The 21,005-nt window shown below is 48.2% G+C and overlaps 1 protein-coding gene across 7 annotated transcripts in view; it reads right to left on the minus strand.

Moving 5' to 3' along the window:
* LOC119441717 (peripheral plasma membrane protein CASK) overlaps nt 1–19,796 on the minus strand; it is a 790,490-nt gene extending 770,694 nt beyond the window's left edge. For all 7 annotated transcript variants that reach the window (XM_037706319.2, XM_049661551.1, XM_049661552.1 and 4 more), the window contains exon 1: nt 19,011–19,796. In XM_037706319.2, the coding sequence (XP_037562247.2) occupies nt 19,011–19,069 (59 nt within the window). In that variant the 5' untranslated portion in view covers nt 19,070–19,796. The remainder of the gene's footprint in view (nt 1–19,010) is intronic.
* Between the last annotated feature and the right edge of the window lie 1,209 nt (nt 19,797–21,005).

Consider the following 21,005-nt stretch of genomic DNA (forward strand, 5'->3'; position numbering starts at 1 on the left):
GCCTGCTGAGATATGGCAATCGCTGAAGTTAGTTTCTCATCGCGTCGGTTGACAGAAATATAGGTGACGCCAAAAGCCCGAACTTCGCTTCATTTGAAAGAAGAGACCCCAAGAAGAACCTGTTCACTGAAGTGCAAGTTCATTCGAGTGAAACGTGAACACGAAGCGGGCCTCCATGCTTACTCATAATTTCAGTTCCACTTTATACCGCGTGCCAACCCACGCGAGAGGAAAAACACATTTTTTTTTTCTTAATGTAATGTGAACACGTCGGTTTGCTATCGGCACGGCGATGAGCTGAATTATTTGCTAAGCTGACAAAATCATTCAAGTGGTGGGTTTTGTGAAGTGACATTTCACTGGTGTTTCTAGATGTATTATTTCCTCAATTTTTTTTTCTTTTGCACGGCGTACGTTTGACGACAGGTGTATGGATGCACGAGCTCGTACACCGCTTCGACGAACCCAAGCAATGACTCATTGGGCACGATCTTCTGCGGCTCATCCCGAGGTCGCGGGTTTGAATCCCGGCTGCGGCAGTCGCATTATGATAGGTGCGTAATGCGAAAATGCTCGTGTGCACCCAGCGTTGGGTGCACGTTCAAGAACCTCGGGTGGTCGAAATCAACCCGGATCTCATCACTGTGTCCTCGCTGAAATGCGCCGAGTTGCACCTGGAAGTTAAATCCAAATCAATCAATCAATTTCTACCGCTTACCGACTAGGGTGCAATTTCATCAAAAGCTGGACAAGTTCGTACGGTTGCATTCTTGAAATCTGCGCCATTAAAGACGGGGCGAGCACAGTCTTATACATCTGTGGCATATCGATGACGTCAGGTCAATGAAGGAAATGGAAGAGAGCATTACGAACTACTATCCGGTGAGGAGATTAAAACCACGCCAAGCGAGAAGTTCTGAAAAGCCCTTGCTCGGCAACTTCGAGAATAACGGAAAGCAGACGTGCGCGACTGCGTTCACTTTTCGGGAGGAGGCACGCGCTGCCAAAATTTCGCCCGTGTGCTGCATCCACGGACAGAACTTATTCCGGCAATTTGCATTGCCCCATATCTCACTGCGCAGAGGAGGGGCGACTCGCGGTGCTGACTTCCCTCAAACGGGGCTCACGTGCGTAAGGCGTGTTTATTATTATTATTTTTTTATTATGTTGCAGAAAAACGAAAGTCTGGCGAGATGGTATTTATTTGTTCATGCATGTTGAAACAGCTGCGCGAAACCATGGCGCCCACGTCTTTTCTCGTAGAGAGTACTGTGCTTTGTACGTGTTGCTTCAGTTGGGTGTTCCCTTTACGTAGCTCATTCGTAAAGGTTAACAAAACGAAGACACGCTCGCGGGGAAAAAATAACTTAAAAAACGCGTTGTCGATATGCCCTGCTCTTCAAACGTTTCAGACGCGCTGTCGAAGCAGCTGCCCACTGCATCAGCAATGAAAGTCCGAAAGGGGGGCTGCTTGGAGCATGCATTGCGATGACGCTGAGCAGAAGAAGAAGAAAAAAAAACTGTTTTCCTATAGAATGCTTTGAAAGCGTACAGCTCCTACCTTACTTTCTAGAGAAGCTCCTTGCTATGACAGAAAATTGTGAACTACTATTATACAAAAGTCAGCACGGAGGTGCCTCTCCACAGCTGCCCGCGTATCCCTGAGCCCTCAATGAAACGGCGTACCACGGGTATATGAACGATGGTTGCCTGTACTGGCAGTATACACATGCCCCGCAACAGCACACGAGTCTAGCAGCGCTTTTCAGAAAAGTAGGCGAACGGAGTAAACTTCAAGCGCCACTGAAGGTCCTCTCGAGAGGGTTCGCACCGGCATCTATATCAAGGGCTTATCCAGGACTTCGATTCTGGGGAGTTATTGTTCATTCGTTCATTCATTTATATAAAATGAGGTGGGTGATCCACTTCGATATTTGCTAGCTGCAACGTCGAGAAATAGTGAATATAGGATATAGCATAACACGCGTAGCTATTTCGGAGAATGAATTCCTGGAACACGCATTCAACTATTATAGCATCCAAGACTTTACATTTTCCCAGAGTACGATTTCACCAAGCCGCTGTTTCTTTAGGTCTACAACTTTCCTTGTTTCTTTTTTTTTTTCGTTTTTATTTCCTTCTTTTTTGCGATCAGGCTAGCAGACAAATTTAGGGTAGTGTCCACGCACGACGAAGGCAGAACTAGGGTATGACGTTGCTTCTTGGCCTCTCTTTTTTATCCGAACCTCCGCTCCTGTGCTGCTTCGGCTTTGTGAGTCTTCGTAGTATCTTGCAGGTCTTTGTAGTGCAGTGTTAGTGCGTACTATATACACTTTCTGGGTTGGCGCGCCTGCAATCACTCACCTCACAACAGTACCCTCGCAGCGGTGCGAATTTCTCTGAATTTATGCATTTGAACTTCTCTCAGAAAGCGTGACATGCAATCCACTCTGAAATGAAGTTCTTGAAACTGCGTGCATCCACTTGTGCAGTAGTTGAGTATCTGGAACTTTCTTTCCAACTAGTTGCAGCAATGTCTGAATGCTCTTCCTCTGGGATACAAGACAGACTTCCGAAAAACTTGTTGTTGCGTTGGGCTAGTTGGCACTTGCGGTGAGACATACTTTCCGCTAAGAGAATGCGCGCGCGCGCGCGCGCACACACACACACACACACACACACACACACACACACACACACACACACACACACACACACACACACACACACACACACACACACACACACACACACACACACACACACACACACACACACACACACACACACACACACACACACACACACACACACACACACACACACACACACACACACACACACACACACACACAGACCAAGCGCGTGAGATGATACATGAGCACGTGACGCGTTCTTTGTTCGTGCTGCCTGTGCGGAACAACAACGCACAACGGACCGCAGTGCGTGCTCACCGCACACGTATACTCTCCCAAACGCAAAATTTTTCGGAGCCCGGAGTGAGAGAAAAAAAAAAGGAAAATCTCGCCGCAGCCAATATTTCTACCCTCGAATCGAAACGTGCAGCCCCTACAAAAGTCGCAACAAAAATCATGCCGCTATTCTATTGTTTTTGTGACCTCAGAAAAGTTTCTAGTGAGATGCAATTAAATATCACGCATGATTTCTTGAACGGAGTAGACACCTTCATGTGCCACGACTATAGGTGGCTCAGCTAAGTTCCAGTCCGAGTGGCCAAGCCGCGTGGAAATTTACCTTTCTCGAGCATTTCGTGCTCAGAAAACGTTTGAGGTCGGCTGTGTGGACTCTCAGCAATGCAACAAACGCAGCTATAGTCGGCGCGCTTTCATAGTTTCTTGAGCTGCATTTCGCATGGTAAAACTAAAGGACGGGACGGCACAAACGAAGGCACGAAAGCGCTATCGAAACTATACGTTTGCGTCGTGCCTTCCTCTTGCTTTCCCGTATAAGTTTTGGCACACGAAAACCCCAGAATTGTTTCGCCCGTATAAAACGTAACGCAAGACAAATAAAATATCAATGTATACAGACACAAACGAACGAGGTCCCTATATGCCGATCCCGCGCTCTTCTTCGTTTATTCTATGGCGTGTGCCTACATATAAGTTTTTATAATCGTGGTTGCCTTTAGCCGCTTGTTGCCGCATACCCGACTCGAGATAAACACGTATAGTCAGGTTTTCTTCTTTTTTCTGGCGCCATGGCGAATGCGTTCTTCGTCACGTACACACGCCGCTCGTTCCAACGGCGCTGCCTCCTCTTTTCTACACCGCCACGTTGCGAACGGAAATGAAAATGTTTTGTCTCTGTCTACACCGCGCGTGCCGACGTCACAGGCTGGAGTGCGGCGCAGCGTAACGCGAAGAAACAGAAGAGACAGGATCGAATAACGTAAAGAGAAGAAAAAAAATATGCACGTCCGTGCTAACCCAACGTTTGCTCCATGCAAACTACTTCAGTTCGACACAAACGAGAATAGTGCGGTGTACTATAAGCAGGAACTGTACAGGGTGTCCAAGCTCAAAGTTGCCAATGTTTTAAAACCGACAGAGTGTGCTAGCAGGCTCAAACCAACTCAGTGGTGTTGAGGATCGCGTGTCCTAGTCCACGGTATTTTTTTTTTCGTTTTGCAAAGTCAATTAATTAGTGTAAACTAATTGCCTAACTTACCAAGAAAGTGCCAATATACGAAAGTTGTAGACCATATTTAAAAATGCCCGACTGAAGTGTTTGCAACTAAGTACCATTGGTGGAGCTTCTTGTATTTGCCTTTAAAGAAAGCCCACGAAATACAAAAACAACCACGTGATGGATGGATGGATGGATGGATGAATGCTATGAGCGTCCCCTTTGAAACGCGGTGGTCAGTTGCGCCACCAAGCTCTTGTTATTATTATGTCTAATTTCCCTCCTTTATTTTTGAGAAAACGCACAACTACAAAGAATTCCAAGCATCGAACTTTTTGAACCATTACTGGGAACTCTGTTTCTGTACGTATCCGTTGTTCGAAGTCTCCCTACTTTTCTGCTATAACTACTTCAGCGCCCCCAGACGACCGATTAGTAAAGGACATTGTTTGCGTGCCTTTTTTCGAGACTCACTCGCGTGCCGTATCGCGATCGGGCGCACAGAGCGAGCTGCGGTGATGAAGGTACGTCACGCTTCGACGTGACGTGGCATAAACATATCATTCACTCCGCTTGTGGAATGAACCCCGAACACACAAGGCAAGCAAAAAAAAAAAAAAAAAGAACGAAAGAGAGAAAGAAAGAAAGAAAGAAAGAAAGAAAGAAAGAAAGAAAGAAAGAAAGAAAGAAAAGCAGCTCGAGCTTGAGCAAATATTGACCGCACAATTGTTTAATCGGGAAGGAAAATGCAATTGTCATGTTCTTCTCATCGTTCGCGATCGTATCTTACTAGCGAGAGTTGCTGGCGCGTACCTTGCGGCCACCCGAAACGCCAAGTACGTCCCGGAACGGCTGTACAGATATGCGGATTTCGTTTCTTGATCGATCGTCTGGGAGCGCTGAAATAGTGGCGCTATCACGTGGTTGTTTTTGTATTTCGCGCGGGCTTTCTTTAAAGGCAATTACAAGAAGCTCCATCAATGGTACTTATAGTTGCAAACACTTCAGTCGGCCATTTTTAAATGTGATCTACAACTTTCGTATTGGCACTTTCTTGGTGAAGCCAATATTTAAAAAAGTTTGGCAATTAGTTTACACTAATTAGTTGACTTTGCAAAACGAAAAAAAAAAATACCGCGGACTAGGACACCCGATCTTCAACACCACTGAGTTGGTTTGAGCCTCCTAGCACACCACGTCGTTTTTAAGACATTGGCTACTTTGAGCTGGAACACCCTGTGTATACGTGTACAGTGACGAGCAAACAAAGCGAGATAAGATTTAAAAAAAAGGAATGAAAGGTAAGAAATGTACGGTGTGGCGCCACGTTAGTGAGGTAAGGGTACGTTTGCAAGCAACACAGAAAGGAAAGAAGTAAAGGCTCGAAACAATAGCACGTTGGGAAAGCATATGCAAATTGGCATGCGCGCATGCAAAGTAGCACGTATGCCAATTTGCGTATGCTTGCCTTCACTTGCTCGTCACCGCCGCTCGTCCCTGTCTGTTCCTTTTCCTCTATCGCCACGTGTTGGCGCTGTCATTTCCGCCATGCACACATTCTTGTCGTTCGCACAACGACAGCACTCACCCGCCCATACATCATTGATTCCAGATTCACTTCCCGGGAGGTTTGTATGTACACCTCTCCTGAGCACCGATCGCTCGGCCTATAGGTTTCTTTTCACCGTTATGCATGTTCATGTCACCACTCGGTGGACACGGTATGCGAATCCGCAGCAAGCAGCACTTAGTAACTAGAAACCCCGAGGATCGCCACGGAGTCCAGATATATGTGGCCGTTCCGCAAGAGGGCTCGACGCTTCCGGGTTCTGCAGAGTGGCGCAGAAAGGCTCCAATCAGACTCGACGGCGGATACCGCGCGGGCTTCCATTTCCGGCTTCAAGAGGAACCACGCTTCCTGCTCATTATCAGCGCCGCAGCGGCGATCGGAGGATCGCGCCTATATACGTTACCATCGCTTCGGCATACGTCGTAAAAAAACAACAGCGGGCCGCCGTTAGAATATACCAAAACCAGAACGTACAGCGCTCACAATTTCAGCACCACGATAAACGAAGCGAGTAATGGATAAATATATTCTGGCTTCGCAACACCGAAGCGCGCGCGCATAATCACTAGCTGGTACTCGATAATCAGGCGGGTTGTCGAATAGAGACGAACAGAGTTGCAATGGCGGAAGGCACAGCGATTTATTTTCTTCGTCATTTCGGAAGCATTAAATAGATAGATAGCCGACGGCTGGGTTTACAATTCATTATTCGAGGCGAATGGACAGCTGCGTCCAGCGCCAAATCTGAAGCAATTCAATGGACTCACGCCGAACTTGGAAGGCAAGACACACAAGAGTAGCATACTATATGCAGACACCTCATATAGTATGTCGTACGTATATACGTATACAGTTCCGCCAACAAGCTGACAAAATAGTCCAAAATGCGGAAGTTTTTTTTTTCTTCTTTAACAGTGAACTTGGAGTTTATCGGAGCTTTACTGTAATAAAGATATTCCGCATCCGAGTACAGCCTAATGTTAAGAAAATAATAAAATAACCCGTGTTTCGCTTTTAAGATTATTTCGCCATGAGGAGACCACTTGCTGGCCTCTTCATGGGTTGCGCCAGACGGGAGAGCGACTGCCGTCAGGCAGGCAGTAACAGTTCCGCCTTCCACGCCAGGAGGCATTCTAAAACTACGAGGTCGCCTTTCTGAAGAACCCTGAGGAACACATTTCATCAATTCTGCCGTTAAAGTGTATTAAAATTCGAACTTTACCTGCGATAGCAAGTTAAAATTACTATTTGTACTTGCTCGTGTCATTTTCACTGAAGCTTCCCCCGTATCATATGAAGTACCTGCGAGACGCCTAGTCAAACAAAATTTTACTTGCTCTAGCAAGTTGTACTTAGTATTTGCACTGGTCCGCGTCGTTTCTCTGAAGCCTCTAGCGTATCATGTGTTCAACTAAAAGCAAAAAATGCACAAAAAACATGTAAGGCGGAAAAAGACTCACACGGTGTGCGCCAAAATCTCGAAAGCAAAAGCCGTAAATCAACGGGTGCGTGCACCAGTGTGCCCCAATACCGCACAGCGCCGCAGCAGACACAATTACTTTATCAAGGCGCGCAGTATCTGCAACGTGTTCCTGAAGCGGCGGTTGATGCGCAAGAGCACGTATATTAGAGGCACCGTGTACAATACAAACCTGAGAGGAGTTCGGACATCCTTTCAGTTGAAATTTTATGCTAATAGCCTTTCGTTTCTACAATGGGTCTGTAAGCGGCGGTCTGTGACGACGCGGAGCAGCACACCGTTCGAAGCTCGCGCCTCGAGCAAGTTCGAGATTGCACCTGAATATATACACAGGCCGACGCTACGGCTACGGTGGCTAGAACTACGGCCGTCGTTTCCTCGTCGCCTGCTCCTGGCCGGCCATTTTTGTGGCAATACGGGGCCGGTATTTTGTAGCGATGCCTTTCCGGTGCTAATGCCTTTTCGCGCTTATCGCGCTTTGTCAGTGGTCAGAACGACGGTCCGCTCGCGTTATCAACGGGATCAGCCGGCCGTGAGCGGTGGATGATAAGACTAGTATAGAATAAGTCATAAGGCATCGTTACAAAATACCGGCCAAGGCGGTATTCTAGATTTAAAAAAATATGGGGTTTTACGTGTCAAAACCACGATCTGATTATGAGGCACGCCGTAGTGGGGGACTCCAGAAATTTGGACCACCTGGGGTTCTTTAACGTGCACCTAAATCTGGCATTCTAGATCGGAGAGCAAATGGGTGTAGCCGATATTGCAGTTGAGATTAAGAAGTGGATCTGGGCAAGTCATGCCATGCGTAGAGCGGACAACCGGTGGTATTCGAGTAACGTAGTGGTTGCCAGGGGAACGAATACGCAGTCGAGGACCCCAGATGATTGGGCGATGCAAGTGAGATTAGGAAATTTACAAGCATAGCATGAGAGTCAGCTGATGTAAGCCATGGGTAATTGGAGATCGATGAGACAGGTCTTTGTGCTGTAGTGTACGTACATTAAATAGACTGACGATTACAGACTGTTGTTTGTGCTTGATTCATTCACCCTTTAGAGCTAGAACACTGGTCGCCCTTACGCAGCAGTCCAATAGTCTTTACCGTCACTTCTTATATGAGCTTTAAAGTAAATCTCTCATCAGCACGCATATATAAAAGAGAAAATTGACAAAGTGACATATTTATACCGTGCAGTGTGCAAATAAAATGAACAGCTTTGAGATTTACACCAACGCGACCATGGCGGCTTGCGCAAGAATACCGGGCCTCGGCTATAAGACAATAATACTGCGCGGATAAACTGAATCTAGCGCTGTCGAGGAGGCCAAAGACAAGTACTCTTATATAGTGACTCGATGCAGAGGTCCAAGTTGGCACACATAACACATTTTGTAGTTTCGCACTAATGTTGCGGCGAAGTCTGTTCGCAAACGTGAGGCATGCATGCGCGAAGCCCGTCGTGTTCTCAATGTTCTCGCTACTCAGTGCTTGCGTATTCTTGCGTGTTCGGAAGGGAGATAAATGAAAAAGCCGCAGAGTAGCTGAGCCTCATGAGGCATGACGTCACGCTGTACTGAATTCAGAATTGTTTGTTTTCCAGAATCTTCCTTTCTCTCTCTCTCTTTTATTGCCCAGCGGATTTTCTCGCTAGCCAACCCGAAACCGAACCAAGAAGAACAGTAAAGTGTACCATTGCTATTCTTTTATTGCCGATGTGGCAAATTTTCCGCTAAAAAGAACATCGTAAATTGAACAGAATGCGCTAAACCTTTCGACAAGTCCTCCAAGAAACTCTATACCAAGAAAAGGCTCCTCAGCGAGAAAACGAGATCCGATACAGTAATGAAAACGCATTTTCAACAAGTAGCGCGGTTTATCAATCATTACGTTTGATGGCCTATACACATGTGGGACCTCATTTGGAGCCGCCGGCCGCAGCCGTTGTTTCTCCGTCCATTCGTAATCCAATTAAAACGTGTCGCAAGCCGCGCGGGAAAATGTCCGTTCGATTCACCCACTCTTCCTGAACTAGTTTCGGGGGCTGCTATAGCTGCGGCCGGCGCCTCGCTGTTCGCTTAACTGGAGAACCTGATGATCTCGGCTGCGCATGCGCGACGTCATTGTTCAATTTGACGCAGACTTCACGCAGCAACGATTTGCAGCTGCACTTGCTGAAAGAGGACGTGCAAGCTTGGCACCGTTCCGGAGGTGCAGCATATATAGTTTCTTAGCAGCAGCATATAGTCTCCAAGCGGGAAATGTTTCTTAGTGCTGCCAATATTTTCCTATACGACTGTAAACCGATTTACAACCTTAAGGGTCATTAAGGGTGCAAATCGATCTACAGCTCACACCCTTACACCTTTAAGGGTGTAAGTGTATGATTTATAGAGATAAAACACACTTAAGGTTGTAAATGGGTTTACTGTGTTTCGAAATTCTGTCGCTACAGTGTCTAGACGGGAACTGCAAGCATACTGGTTCAGCGGGCATTGGTGACGTGAGGCAGGGTAGTGATTTCCAAAGGTATTTCTAGCGGCGGTGAGGGACGCCGCACAAAATATATGCTGCGTAACTCTCCTTAACAGCTACGCTGTAAAAGCTAAAGCGTAAACAACGACGAGACAATAAACAACGAGACAATATCAACTCGAAGTCGCAAGCACGAAAATGAGACCGGATCCGTATGCAGACTGCCATGTCATTCTCACGCTATACCTGAATGACAGCGGCGTCATAGTTCTCTGTATACCAATTTCGTAGGAGACTCTATACAGTCGGTGACAACCTACGAATTAAACTTTTATACGTACACTGTCCAACTCAAACACAATTTTCATAGATCACAAGAAAATTTATTCACCCGTATAGGCACGCGTACAACTGTGGTATACGTATCAATACCGGTGCATACATTGAGTGCAATATAACGTACGGCACGTGCGATAAATCGTACTGCGCCAGCCAATTAGGTTTGCCTATTTGCCTGACGTCAAGCGGTTTCGCGCGTCTGGAACAACTGTTTTCTTCGCACGGGTCGGTCTTTGTGTCACTGGTTTCAGGACGAAACCTGAACGTCCATTTAGACAAATTTTACGGGGGATCCCGATATCACTGTTCAGCTAAACGTAACATTTTTAGCTTGGAACAATTGGCTTTTATTTTCCAATCAGCCTAGTATTTACAATAGCAGAGCAACATAGCAAAGCTTTGAGCGGACTCCAGCTGCCTCGGCTCTCTTTCAGAGGTGAAGGGTAGGTGCGCTGCGTTTTTTTTTTTCGTTTTTTTTTTTTTTTTTTTGGTGGGTGGAGGTTAATTGTTCGTAATTATTAGGCTGTCACCGACTATGCATGTGGTAAAGGGCTCTTCTTGCTTGAACCCAGTTCAGTGCCACTTCTGTGCTCGCACAGAAACAGAGCCCTGCGCCTCTTGCAAGCCCGCACTATACCACTTTATGAAGTGCAACAGCGAATCGCGCTGCGCGAAATATGCGCCCAATGAAATAACGACGTCGCGCATATACGCAGATGCGTAAAAGATGCTCTTGTCTAGTGAAACGAAGAGAGAGGCGCAGCACGATTCGCAAACCATCACTATAGCCAGCCCGGACACAATGGCGGCGACGACGGCACGATAACCGCAATGAAGACCGCTAACGAGAATAGTGAACTGGACAAGTGGGTTCTGGATTCATTGCTGGGACGAACGAAAGGAACGGGGCGATGAGGTTTTTTGAACTGAAAAGTTTATTCACGTGGCTGCCACTATTTATTTGTAGCCTACACAATACGAAGCACGTCGTCATGTGCGGCCGAGCAAGTGGCCATTGCCTTGGCCCTCCTGGACGAGAAACATGCCAACATCTTCAGCGACTCCAGGGCAGCCATCCGCGCCTTCAGCGTTGGCGCCGTGTGTAAAAAAGCCTGTCGCATCCTCGACGGTAAAAGCATTGCCACCCACACTCTCACGTGGTTCCCCGCTCACATGGGATCCATCATGGGAGGCCCCACAAACCTCAACGAGCTGGCCCACTCCAAGGCGCGAGGTCTCGCTTTCCGCGACCATGGAGAACTCCCCGGCCAGCCAGGAGTGGTGGAGAACAGAGATCAACCGACAACATACAATGAAATTACGCAGTACTTTTATCTCGGCAGGAGGGACTTTCCCCTTCCTCACAAGAAGTTAAATAGAGCGCACGCATTGACCCTCAGATTATTGCAAACAGGCTCGTATCCCAGCCCGGCTTTATTACACAAGCTTTATCCCGACACTTATGCCAGTAGTTCTTGCAGGCACTGCAATGACTTCGCTAGCTTTGACCATATGCTCTGGCGTTGCCCCTCGTTACGAGGCACGGAACAAATAAATGAGGACAAGTGGCTCTCCGCTATCAAGAGCCCCGATGCCGGGGCGCAACTATGGGCTGTCCAGAGGGCCCACGATGCGGCGGTCGGGCATGGCCCGACTGTCCCAACGTGGGAGCGGCCCGCTGCGCGCTGAGTCGCGTACCTCAGGACGTTCATTAAAGTTTTACATCCATCCATCCATCCATCTACACAATACTGCACGGCGCATGTTCGTCGTCATACAGTAGGGAGAAAAAACAAAAAAAAATAAAGAAAAGAAAAAGAAGAGAAAAAAAAGGAGGAGGGGCATCACGCCGAGGTCGGGATTTGAACCTGCGCCCTCAGGCTTAATTTATTGCAACGCAATTCGCACCAGCCACAACGCCGCCACGGGTGTTTTTTTGCCTCTGCTCTTGGCGTCGTGGCGACTAAAAGAGATTGAAAACGACGACACGGAAGTGACAGTCCTGCGATAGGCGGCCCACGACTGGAGTGCATGCACTCGCAATCTCAGTTTTAGTTCAAGAAGCTGGAGCGGCGCCAGCAGCAGATACAACGTGTGCTGTGAGATGCAACGAAAGATACGTAATGCAACTGTCATATCACGCCATGTAATTAATATCGGGCCAACTATATATATGTTCTTCGCATTTACTCCCCAACGTGCGCCTTCCATGTACAGTGTCACTACGTCAGTTGCGCCGGCAGAGTGCGTGTGACAATATCTGGGGAAAGGGAAAAAAAAGATATCGCGGTCAAGTGAGCTAAGGGGACGAACGCGGGCGCCTACACGTTTTGAAGAGTTTCTCTTTAGGAAAGCAGTATAAGGCGGTCGTGGTGTATAGCCTCCTGCGACTACTTGGGCAACGCGTTTATCTTCCACTGTAGCTATATCGCGCCACTGCGCGGCAGATCGCACTCGAAAGACTAGAAGAAAAAAAATCTGCCTTTCCGAGTGCACGACGGAGATAAGAACGTGTCCAAGACGCGAGTTCAGGTCAGGACGAGCGCGATAGGCGACTCTGGAATGAGCACTCTGAGGGAGCTGGCGTTTTCAAACACCGCGCTCGGCCGTAAGTTGTGGCGTTGACGTACGTAAAAATGCCCCGTTCACGGCGGGTCACCACGATGTTTAACGCTTGTCTCAAGCGGGAACTTTCGTGCGTCACCGAAGTCAATATGCATCGGACTTTCCGAGCGTGATCGAAGAACGAGCCGTAGGTGTGTTTACTTGAAAATTACATGCGCCAGCACTCGAGAGTACGCGAGAAGGAATGCCAGGAACACACGCACCGTACAGTCGTTGATGTGCAAAATGAAAACTCGCCGTTTGCCTTTGGAGACGATGACTTTGCGTCAAGACGCTGTCACAAGTGTGTATAGATAAGAGAATCTTTAGTCTTCTCGACCTTCTCATGGCGCTGTCCAGTGTATTGGACAGTGGGGTTATTTTCTAAATAAAGCTGGCATTCCCCCTGTTGAAAACAGAGCAAAGTTAGCCCGATTAAGGTTTCTGTACCATATCCCCCAGAACAAGACAAAAAATGGCAAAACTACATAGATTTACCTTAGAGGTAAAAGACCTAGGCGCCACAAGCATCCCCTGACACATACTGAATATAGGACGTCATACCAGCTGCATAAATTACCCATACTTCCCGACAACAATGAGAGATTAGAACATCTTGACTACAAAAATACTACATCAGTTCACTGAACTGATTTGCAGCCGCAGTCGAGAACGAGCTACGTGCAGTGCACGAGTATCGTAGAACTATTCCAATCTGTTTTATTCCAATCTCCTGACGTCAACACTACATGACCGCCGACGCAAGCACCGGGCGGTGACCCACAGCGTTGTCTGAACAGCCCAATCAAACGCTCTTATATCACTTTCGTTTGCTTGCAAAACGAATAACATTGCCTACATAAAGCGGTTTTTCTTATCTAATTAGTTGACGAGAGGCGAGAAGCACGCTCAAGTGCAGGGCGTTTCGAAGGGGTCGAGCCAGCGCAGTGAACTTAAATAGCTAACCGGATGAGGAGGGTGGCGATTTGCAATCGCGCCTGCGATTGGTCCGCTTCCCCTTATTTAGTTTGTGGTGGCTGGTCAAAAATCGCGGCGGTGTGTAATGGGAGGTTAAGAATGCCGCTAAAACGGATACTCAGCAAAGAAGAGTTGGCAGAGCGGTGTGGTAAGCATGCCGAAAAGGCTCGACAACCTTATACTGCAACGCAAAAAGCTTTATTATACTCAAATAAATCCATGCTCTCCGGCAGGTGCGAGTAGCCAGTGCCTGAGCGATCGGCGAGCAGCCATGTTCTTTTCCTTTTGGAAAAGGGCAGTCTCCTGCTATTGAGAAAAAAAAAATTCAGTCGTGTTCGGCATATTAATGCATCTTTACCGCGTACACGTCACTTTGACGCGGCGAGCTTTCGCGGTTTTGTCACGTCGCGTGACAAACAGGCGAAGTGGGCGCAGCCCGAAAGCTTTTGACCAATAGCAGAGGGCTAATGGCGAAAAGGCGTCGAATCAGAAATAAGTATTTTTCTTTTGATCGGTCTAATCATGCATAATCGGTGTGTACACGTCATATCAGATGAGCAGCTATCGCGGTTTTCATAACGTCGCGTTACAGACAGGCGAAGTGGGGGCGGCCCGAAATTTTTTTTGACCAATCGTGGAAGGCTGATTGCAGAATTGGAATAGAAAAGTTTGGCATAGCTTTACGTTATACCACCCTGGGTCTCAACATGCCCTTCGGTAGTTCATTGCTATTCCTGTTCACGCAATTTGTTTCCATTGTGGCAATTCTTGCTTTATATTTCATTACTGATGCGAAAGCATCCATTGGCCCATTGAGCGAAAAAGTCGGCGGCGTCTGTAGCGGCGAAACGGCACCTCAATTCCCATTTGCTGCGACGCCACGTCACGAACGCGCCTCGACGGAGCAGAGTGGGCGAAAGACAACCGCTGCCTCGATAGCGCGCCAGGGGTTGCGTGAGGGGAGAGGGCATCACCGCGACGCCACGTCACCCTTGCTCTCGGAAGCCGGCGCGCGTTCCGTATCTCTCTCTCTCTCTCTCTCACCCCCACTGTGCTTAGCTGCTGCGCGCGCCTGCCAGCCTTGGTGGCCGCTGCTGCTTTCTCGGTTTCTCGTCGCGCAGGACGTCGGTGGCATGTGGCGTTGGCACCGAAGGCTGCTGCTGCTGGCTGGATCGGGCAGCACTTACGGCTGGTACATTACTCGCGGCGCAAAACTCGAAGGACCAATCAGCGGCGTTCAATTGGACATTAATGCTTTCGCATTCACAAGTCATAAGAAGTGCTTAGGTGTCCTCGGATTTTTGTAGCAAGCACCAAGTCGCCCAAAACGTCTTTTTTTTTTTGCAGTATACCCGCAACGGCTCGTCATGAATTTTGACAGCGTCAACTATGGTCTGGCTAACCCTTAATTTATCGGTAAAAAATGTCCTCGCTGCATTCTAAAGGAACCAAAGACACAGGAGAACTTTTTTTTTTCTTCAAGGCGAACTAAATACAAGACAATACTTTGAAATTCGTAAAGCCACACTGACCTGTCGCCGCTGAGATTGCGGCACGAAATTCAAGGAAGGGAAGCTGGCCGACTTTTTTTTCTTAATATTACTCAACCTTCGTGCGGAAAATGAATGAAAATAGAGTTTAGAGAGAATACCAGTCTACGTTGACATTTAGCGTTGCGCTTTAGTGCCTCTTTAACAAAGTGGCACCGCGTCGAAATAATTGGTCACACTTTAGAAAGCAAATGAGTCACGTTCTTTGTCAACACAGTTTCATAAATGCCGCTATATTACTCTGATTCAAGAGCACTGAATGCAATTTGCATCAGTCCGCTTACAACAGCTTGCACTACGCGGCCCATATCAAGTGAACACTAATCAAATGTAACATCCTTTTGGGTGCAGAGTTGAATAACGGAAGTGTACGCACGATTGGCGATGACTATTGATGGGGGATAAGATAGGTTCGAAATAGTGCACATATTTTTAAAGCGATAGCTTTCTCACCCGCCGTGGTTGCTTAGTGACTATGACGTTGCGCTGGTAATAAGCACGAGGTCACGGGATCAAATCCCTGCCGCGGCGGCCGCATTTCGATAGGGGCGAAATGCAAAAACGCCCAATTACCGTACGTTGAGTACACGTTAAAGATCCCCAGGTGGGCAAAATTATTCCGGAGTCACCCACTACGGCGTGTCTCATAAGCAGATTGTGGTTTTGGCACGTAAAACTCAAGAATTTTATTAATTTAGCGTGGAACCTTGGGCGTGTTGGTGATTCATTGGCAAAAACACAGCGCAAAAAAGACACGGACACGAGAGAGCGACACGCACACAGCGCTGACTTGCAACAGTTTATTCATGAGGACATGAGGGAAGACTCTATATATGGAACTGCCATGCGCATGGCAGTGCCATATATATTTCTTCCCTCATGTCCTCATGAATAAACTGTTCCAAGTCAGCGCTGTGTGCGTGTCGCTCTCTCGTGTCCGTGTCTTTTTTGCGCTGTGTTTTTGCCAATTTATTAATTTACTTGAGCATCCCCCCCTCCCTTCTCCTCCTCGTCTTTAGACAACCTACATATTTGATGTCTCGACTTAGGCAAAACAATTTATGATCTGGCCTATACGTCCCCGCGTTTGCATACCCTTGAACCTGCGAGGTGATTTGTGTACATGCATTGATTACACTTATCTCCTTCAACGAGCGCAATATTCCATGTGCGTGAGGTGACACGTAGTTCCTTTGTTTTATTAATGTCACTGTCATGGTGCACCGGGTACGATCGCCTTTCAGTCGCTTCACGTTTCCAAGCTCCTTGATCGACCGCCGGGACGTCCAAATGTGAACGGCCCTTTATGTGTCTAATAAGGCAAATAAAAATTTCCTTTACCAAACGAACTCGACAAAACAATTATACTCTATTTTGTGTAGAAGATGAAAAATATTCGGTATGCCGTTCAATACTCGAACGTACGTTTTTCTCGGATATTCGTATTAGATTAGGAAATTTCGCTATTCGAACAGCCTTATACCATAAATACAAAAGAGCAAAACCCCGGATGACCGGCGCCTATTTTTCTCTGAGGCTGATTGGCGTGGTCTGTATGTATTAGTTACAGATCAACAATGTGCTGCGAAGATGCGCAAATATTGCTACACTTGCAATTTATTTAACGCCAATGACATCCAATTGCATTGGCGATTCATTCATAACCCCTTCAGTCGGGAATTATATAATACACTGTGAATAACTGTGTCAGAGTTACGCTATCTTATTCAAAGGCGCTGGATACTCCATTGAAAGAAAGCCAAGGCGGTATAGGATGATGCTCCGTGCACATTCTAGTGAATCCTCATAATTACAGAGCAATTAAATATCTACTCATTGCGCAGTAGGTCGCGTTGCATTTTTATCATAAAAATAACTGAATCACTAAAGCGGAAATTCAGGCTAGTTGGCCGTTAATGATCATCGAATAAAAACAGCGCGCAAAAAAAAAAAAAAAAAGTGAGGGACTAACAGAGACATACGCAGATATATATGTATGCCTATTCTACGCTCGTCCCTCGTTTTACGCGCCGATATTAGATGAACTGTATCACCGGCTCACAGCACGTACATGCTTAAGTTAATTATTTAGCTGTAAGTATTACCAGTAATAAAAAAAAGCTATTCTTTCACTATTGCTGCCGGAACGCGGCACGTTGAACGTACTGTCAAATGTTACCATGGTCGTGTATTGCAGTGCTCAGCGCATTGAAACGAAATGAAACCACACTTGGGGGAGGGGGGAGTACCCAGGGGGTTCGATTTACCCGCCAGCTCAATGCCCGTGCTTTTTTGTTTGCACGCACTGGGCAGAACTGGCAAAAACGAGTCGAGCACGCAAGTTCGTATATACACAGTGATTGAAACAGGGGTCACGTTCGTGAGCGCCGGCCGGGTGCCGGACGAATCGAGTTCCCAGTCGCCGCCACTTGCGAATATCGTTATGCGCGGCGCAACGTGATTAGTCCGTTACAATAAAGCGGCGCGGGGCGCTAGTGGGTTCGTCCCTGCGTCAGGAACAAGACGGTGAATGTTATCATTCGTTAATTTGTTTACTCGCTTACTATAAATTCAAGTACAGTGCGCCTTATAGGGGAGGATATAAAGTAGACTGTATACATAGACACAAGGAGGAAAAAAGCAAAAAGGCTGACTTCAAGGTAAGCGCTATTTTGATTATGTTTCAATAAGAATAAAATAAGTCGTTATGTAAAAAAATATTATTATTATTACTAAGCCCCTTCTCAGTCGAAATACAATTCTAATGTTACGGTGCGAGAGACGCAAGAATGAAGGAACGTTTCAGCATGACAAGCGGGTCATCGCTTTTTTTAAATTTTTTTTTGCCAGTATTATATGCAGACGCCTGATATTGAAGTGACACTGATGGCACTGCATGATTGCATGGCGCGTTTGCCCATGCAGGGTAACACATATTGGCAAACACCCACTGTTTGTCATTACAACAACACACAACCCGACGCCAGAGGAAAATTGGAAGTGAAATGTTTAATTTCTTTTGGCATGGGGAACCAACGATGGCCAGGAGATGCTACGACTGTTTCAGCGCGCAACTAAAAGAGCAGGAAAAAAAGATTGCCGATTCCGCCCTGTAGGGATGCCCAACATCTTCAGCGATAAGGAGACGCGCGCCTGTATCAACGCTTGCTTCTTTAGCTCGACAAGACTAACCGCCAAGCCCAATCCGTGATCACGCTATGCTCGCGTGCGCTCCTTCGTTCGATCACACCAGTGGCCTTGTCAGGTCAGACGTTGGACGCACATGCCTGAAGATAAGCGGTCAATTTGACCGCTCGAAATCTCGGCAAGTCCAATTGCTCCGCTCGCTAGGCTGTGCGTTACGACGCTGCTGTTGGTCCGCGAAGTTCCAGCTCTCCTAACCCGTAGGATTACGCGGGCGTCAATGTGCTGCGTACACTAGGAGAGACAGGTTAGAACCAGGTAAGCATACGTCTCGCGAGACGAGCAGGGGACGCGATTCCGCGCTAGAACGAAGCCGCGGTGTAGCAAGCACGAGGCGCAGATGCATCAAAAGCGCGCGCCGGCGCGCATCGGCGCATCTATCGGGGCGCACACCGCAACAGCTGTTGGCCTCGAGCTGGTGAAAAAAAAAAAAAAGGGATGCCCGGGAGGAGCACGAGCCTCTCCCCAGCGCTCCGCAGTCAGTCGCATCCCACCTCCGCCGCATCCCGGGTGGAGAGAGGGAAAGCGGCACGCACGACCACCGCCAGCCGCTCGCGTCGGCAGCCGACTTCGCCGCATGCACCCCCCCACTCAGAACGCGCGCGCGCGCGCGGTGATTCCGAAACCCCGAAAAGTGTCGTCGTTTTTATTACTCACTTTCCGATGAACTCGTGCATCTCGTAGACGTCGTCGAAGACCACATCTTCATCGGCCATGCTTGTCGGCGACGAGCTTGTCGAGCACCACACGGTATCGGTAGCCGAAGCGGTAGCGCAAGAACCACTGGCGGACGATAGTGACGTCGGGGTCGCCGCCACTCGGTTTAGGAGATCCACGGCAGCGGCCGTCGGAGCGCGCGCGCTGCTCTTGTTTATGGGATCGCACAAAACACACTTGACACCGCCGCGCGCGCACACCCCTTCTCCGTCTGCTCGCAGACGATCCCCGCGGCACAAACACACACGCGCACACACGGCCCGAAAGCGGAGGGGGAGAGCGCCAAGAGATAGATAACGAGAAGAGCGGAAGGAAAGCGCGAAATAGAGAGAGGGTACAACAGCGAGCGGGGCGGCGCGCGCGCACGCACACACACACACACACGCGCGCGCACGCACGCAGCAGCAGCAGCAGCAGTGACCGGCGAGCCTGTGCGGCTAAGCACTTCTCCACTGGCGGTCGCTAGGTCAGTAGGAGCTCGGCTCGGCGGCGGCTAGGCCTAGCAACGCCGGAGCATCATCCACTGACATATCTCGCTGTCTCTTCCCGCGCGCAGGATTCGGTTCTCTCGCCTCCGACCGACGGCGTTTACGCACGAGTGCCGAGAAGGTGCGATGCCGCCTAGGCGCGGTCCATGGTTTGACCGGAGAGCGACGTGTTGTGGCGGCGGCGGCGACCAAGTGGCCTCGATCGGTGCCAGACTAGCTCGGGGGAGCCCGTGACATCAGCAGCGGCGGCCGGAGAAAGCGAGCGCACGTCGCCGCTGCGTCCTTCGCCGTCGCTACCGCCTCTGCCGATACGCAACGAGCTCGCCGGAGCGCCGGGGATTTCTCAGCGCAGCCGCGGAGACCGCGGGCGAGCCGGCGAACGGGACGGCGCGCAGTGGAGAAGGAGGCACGGGGAAAGGGTGCGGCGAGAAAAATGAAAACGTACTAAAACAAGGAATATCCGAAACTATAGAAAAAAGAAAATCACGACGCGCGCGCATGCGCGCCGCCTTTTGCCATGCCCACTAGATGGCGCGAGACGTAAATTCGCCCCGCGCCGCGGCCGGCTCGAAGTCTAAACACCATTGAGTTGTAGCAGACACCTGTAGCAGCTATCCCGGATGTTTCGCCACTGCTGGATTACGCGGTATTTGCTCTTTGCTTGTCAATTCCTTTTTTCTGGGACCAATCACAGAGGCTGTGGCCAACCCCCAGAGCCAATCAAAAGGTGCAATATAACGTCATATAACACCAAAATGGCCAGGAGAGGTCGAAACTGTGGATGTGCCGATGCATCAGAACTGTTCCCATAACAGTCCTGCATACAGTGCTGAGACAGGATAGCCTACTTCGCTAACCAATACATTTTAAAATGTTCCTCTACTTAACAATTCACTTGGCTTCAAGAAAATCAATGGCAGCGCTGCCCCACGACGAATGCTTCAATGGCAGACCATGCTGATTCCGGAACGAAAAATTTCCAACCAAGCATTCGTTGTTGGCATCTACGCCAATGGAGTAGAGTGAAAGTGTGTTTTTCAAGCTACTACTTACAAGATTTGAATAAGCATACAGAAAAATGAAGCACCCCAATAAACGGCAGAATATACCGTTGATTAACATTGGCAAGCACGTCCTACCACTTTTTCACATTGCCAGGACCATCAAGCAACCAGTCATGACAAAACATAACTTTATAACTTGTGAGAAGTTATCTTGGTGACAAAGATGATGTTACTTATGCTGGACTGCAGCTATTTACTTTTATTTTACAAGAAAAGAAGGCATCTCAAACCCCTCGAATGAGAAAGTACACTCTTGATCACACACGCAAACATCACGTTGCAGTGACAGGTGAAACAACAGATTGCTGCAAATTATGTGTGCTCAATCAGCTCTAATTGGTCAACAGCTATGGAATTCCATTCGTAAGCAATAGGCAGAGAGT

This window comes from Dermacentor silvarum, chromosome 2, assembly GCF_013339745.2.
Source record: "Dermacentor silvarum isolate Dsil-2018 chromosome 2, BIME_Dsil_1.4, whole genome shotgun sequence".
NCBI lineage: Eukaryota > Metazoa > Arthropoda > Arachnida > Ixodida > Ixodidae > Dermacentor > Dermacentor silvarum.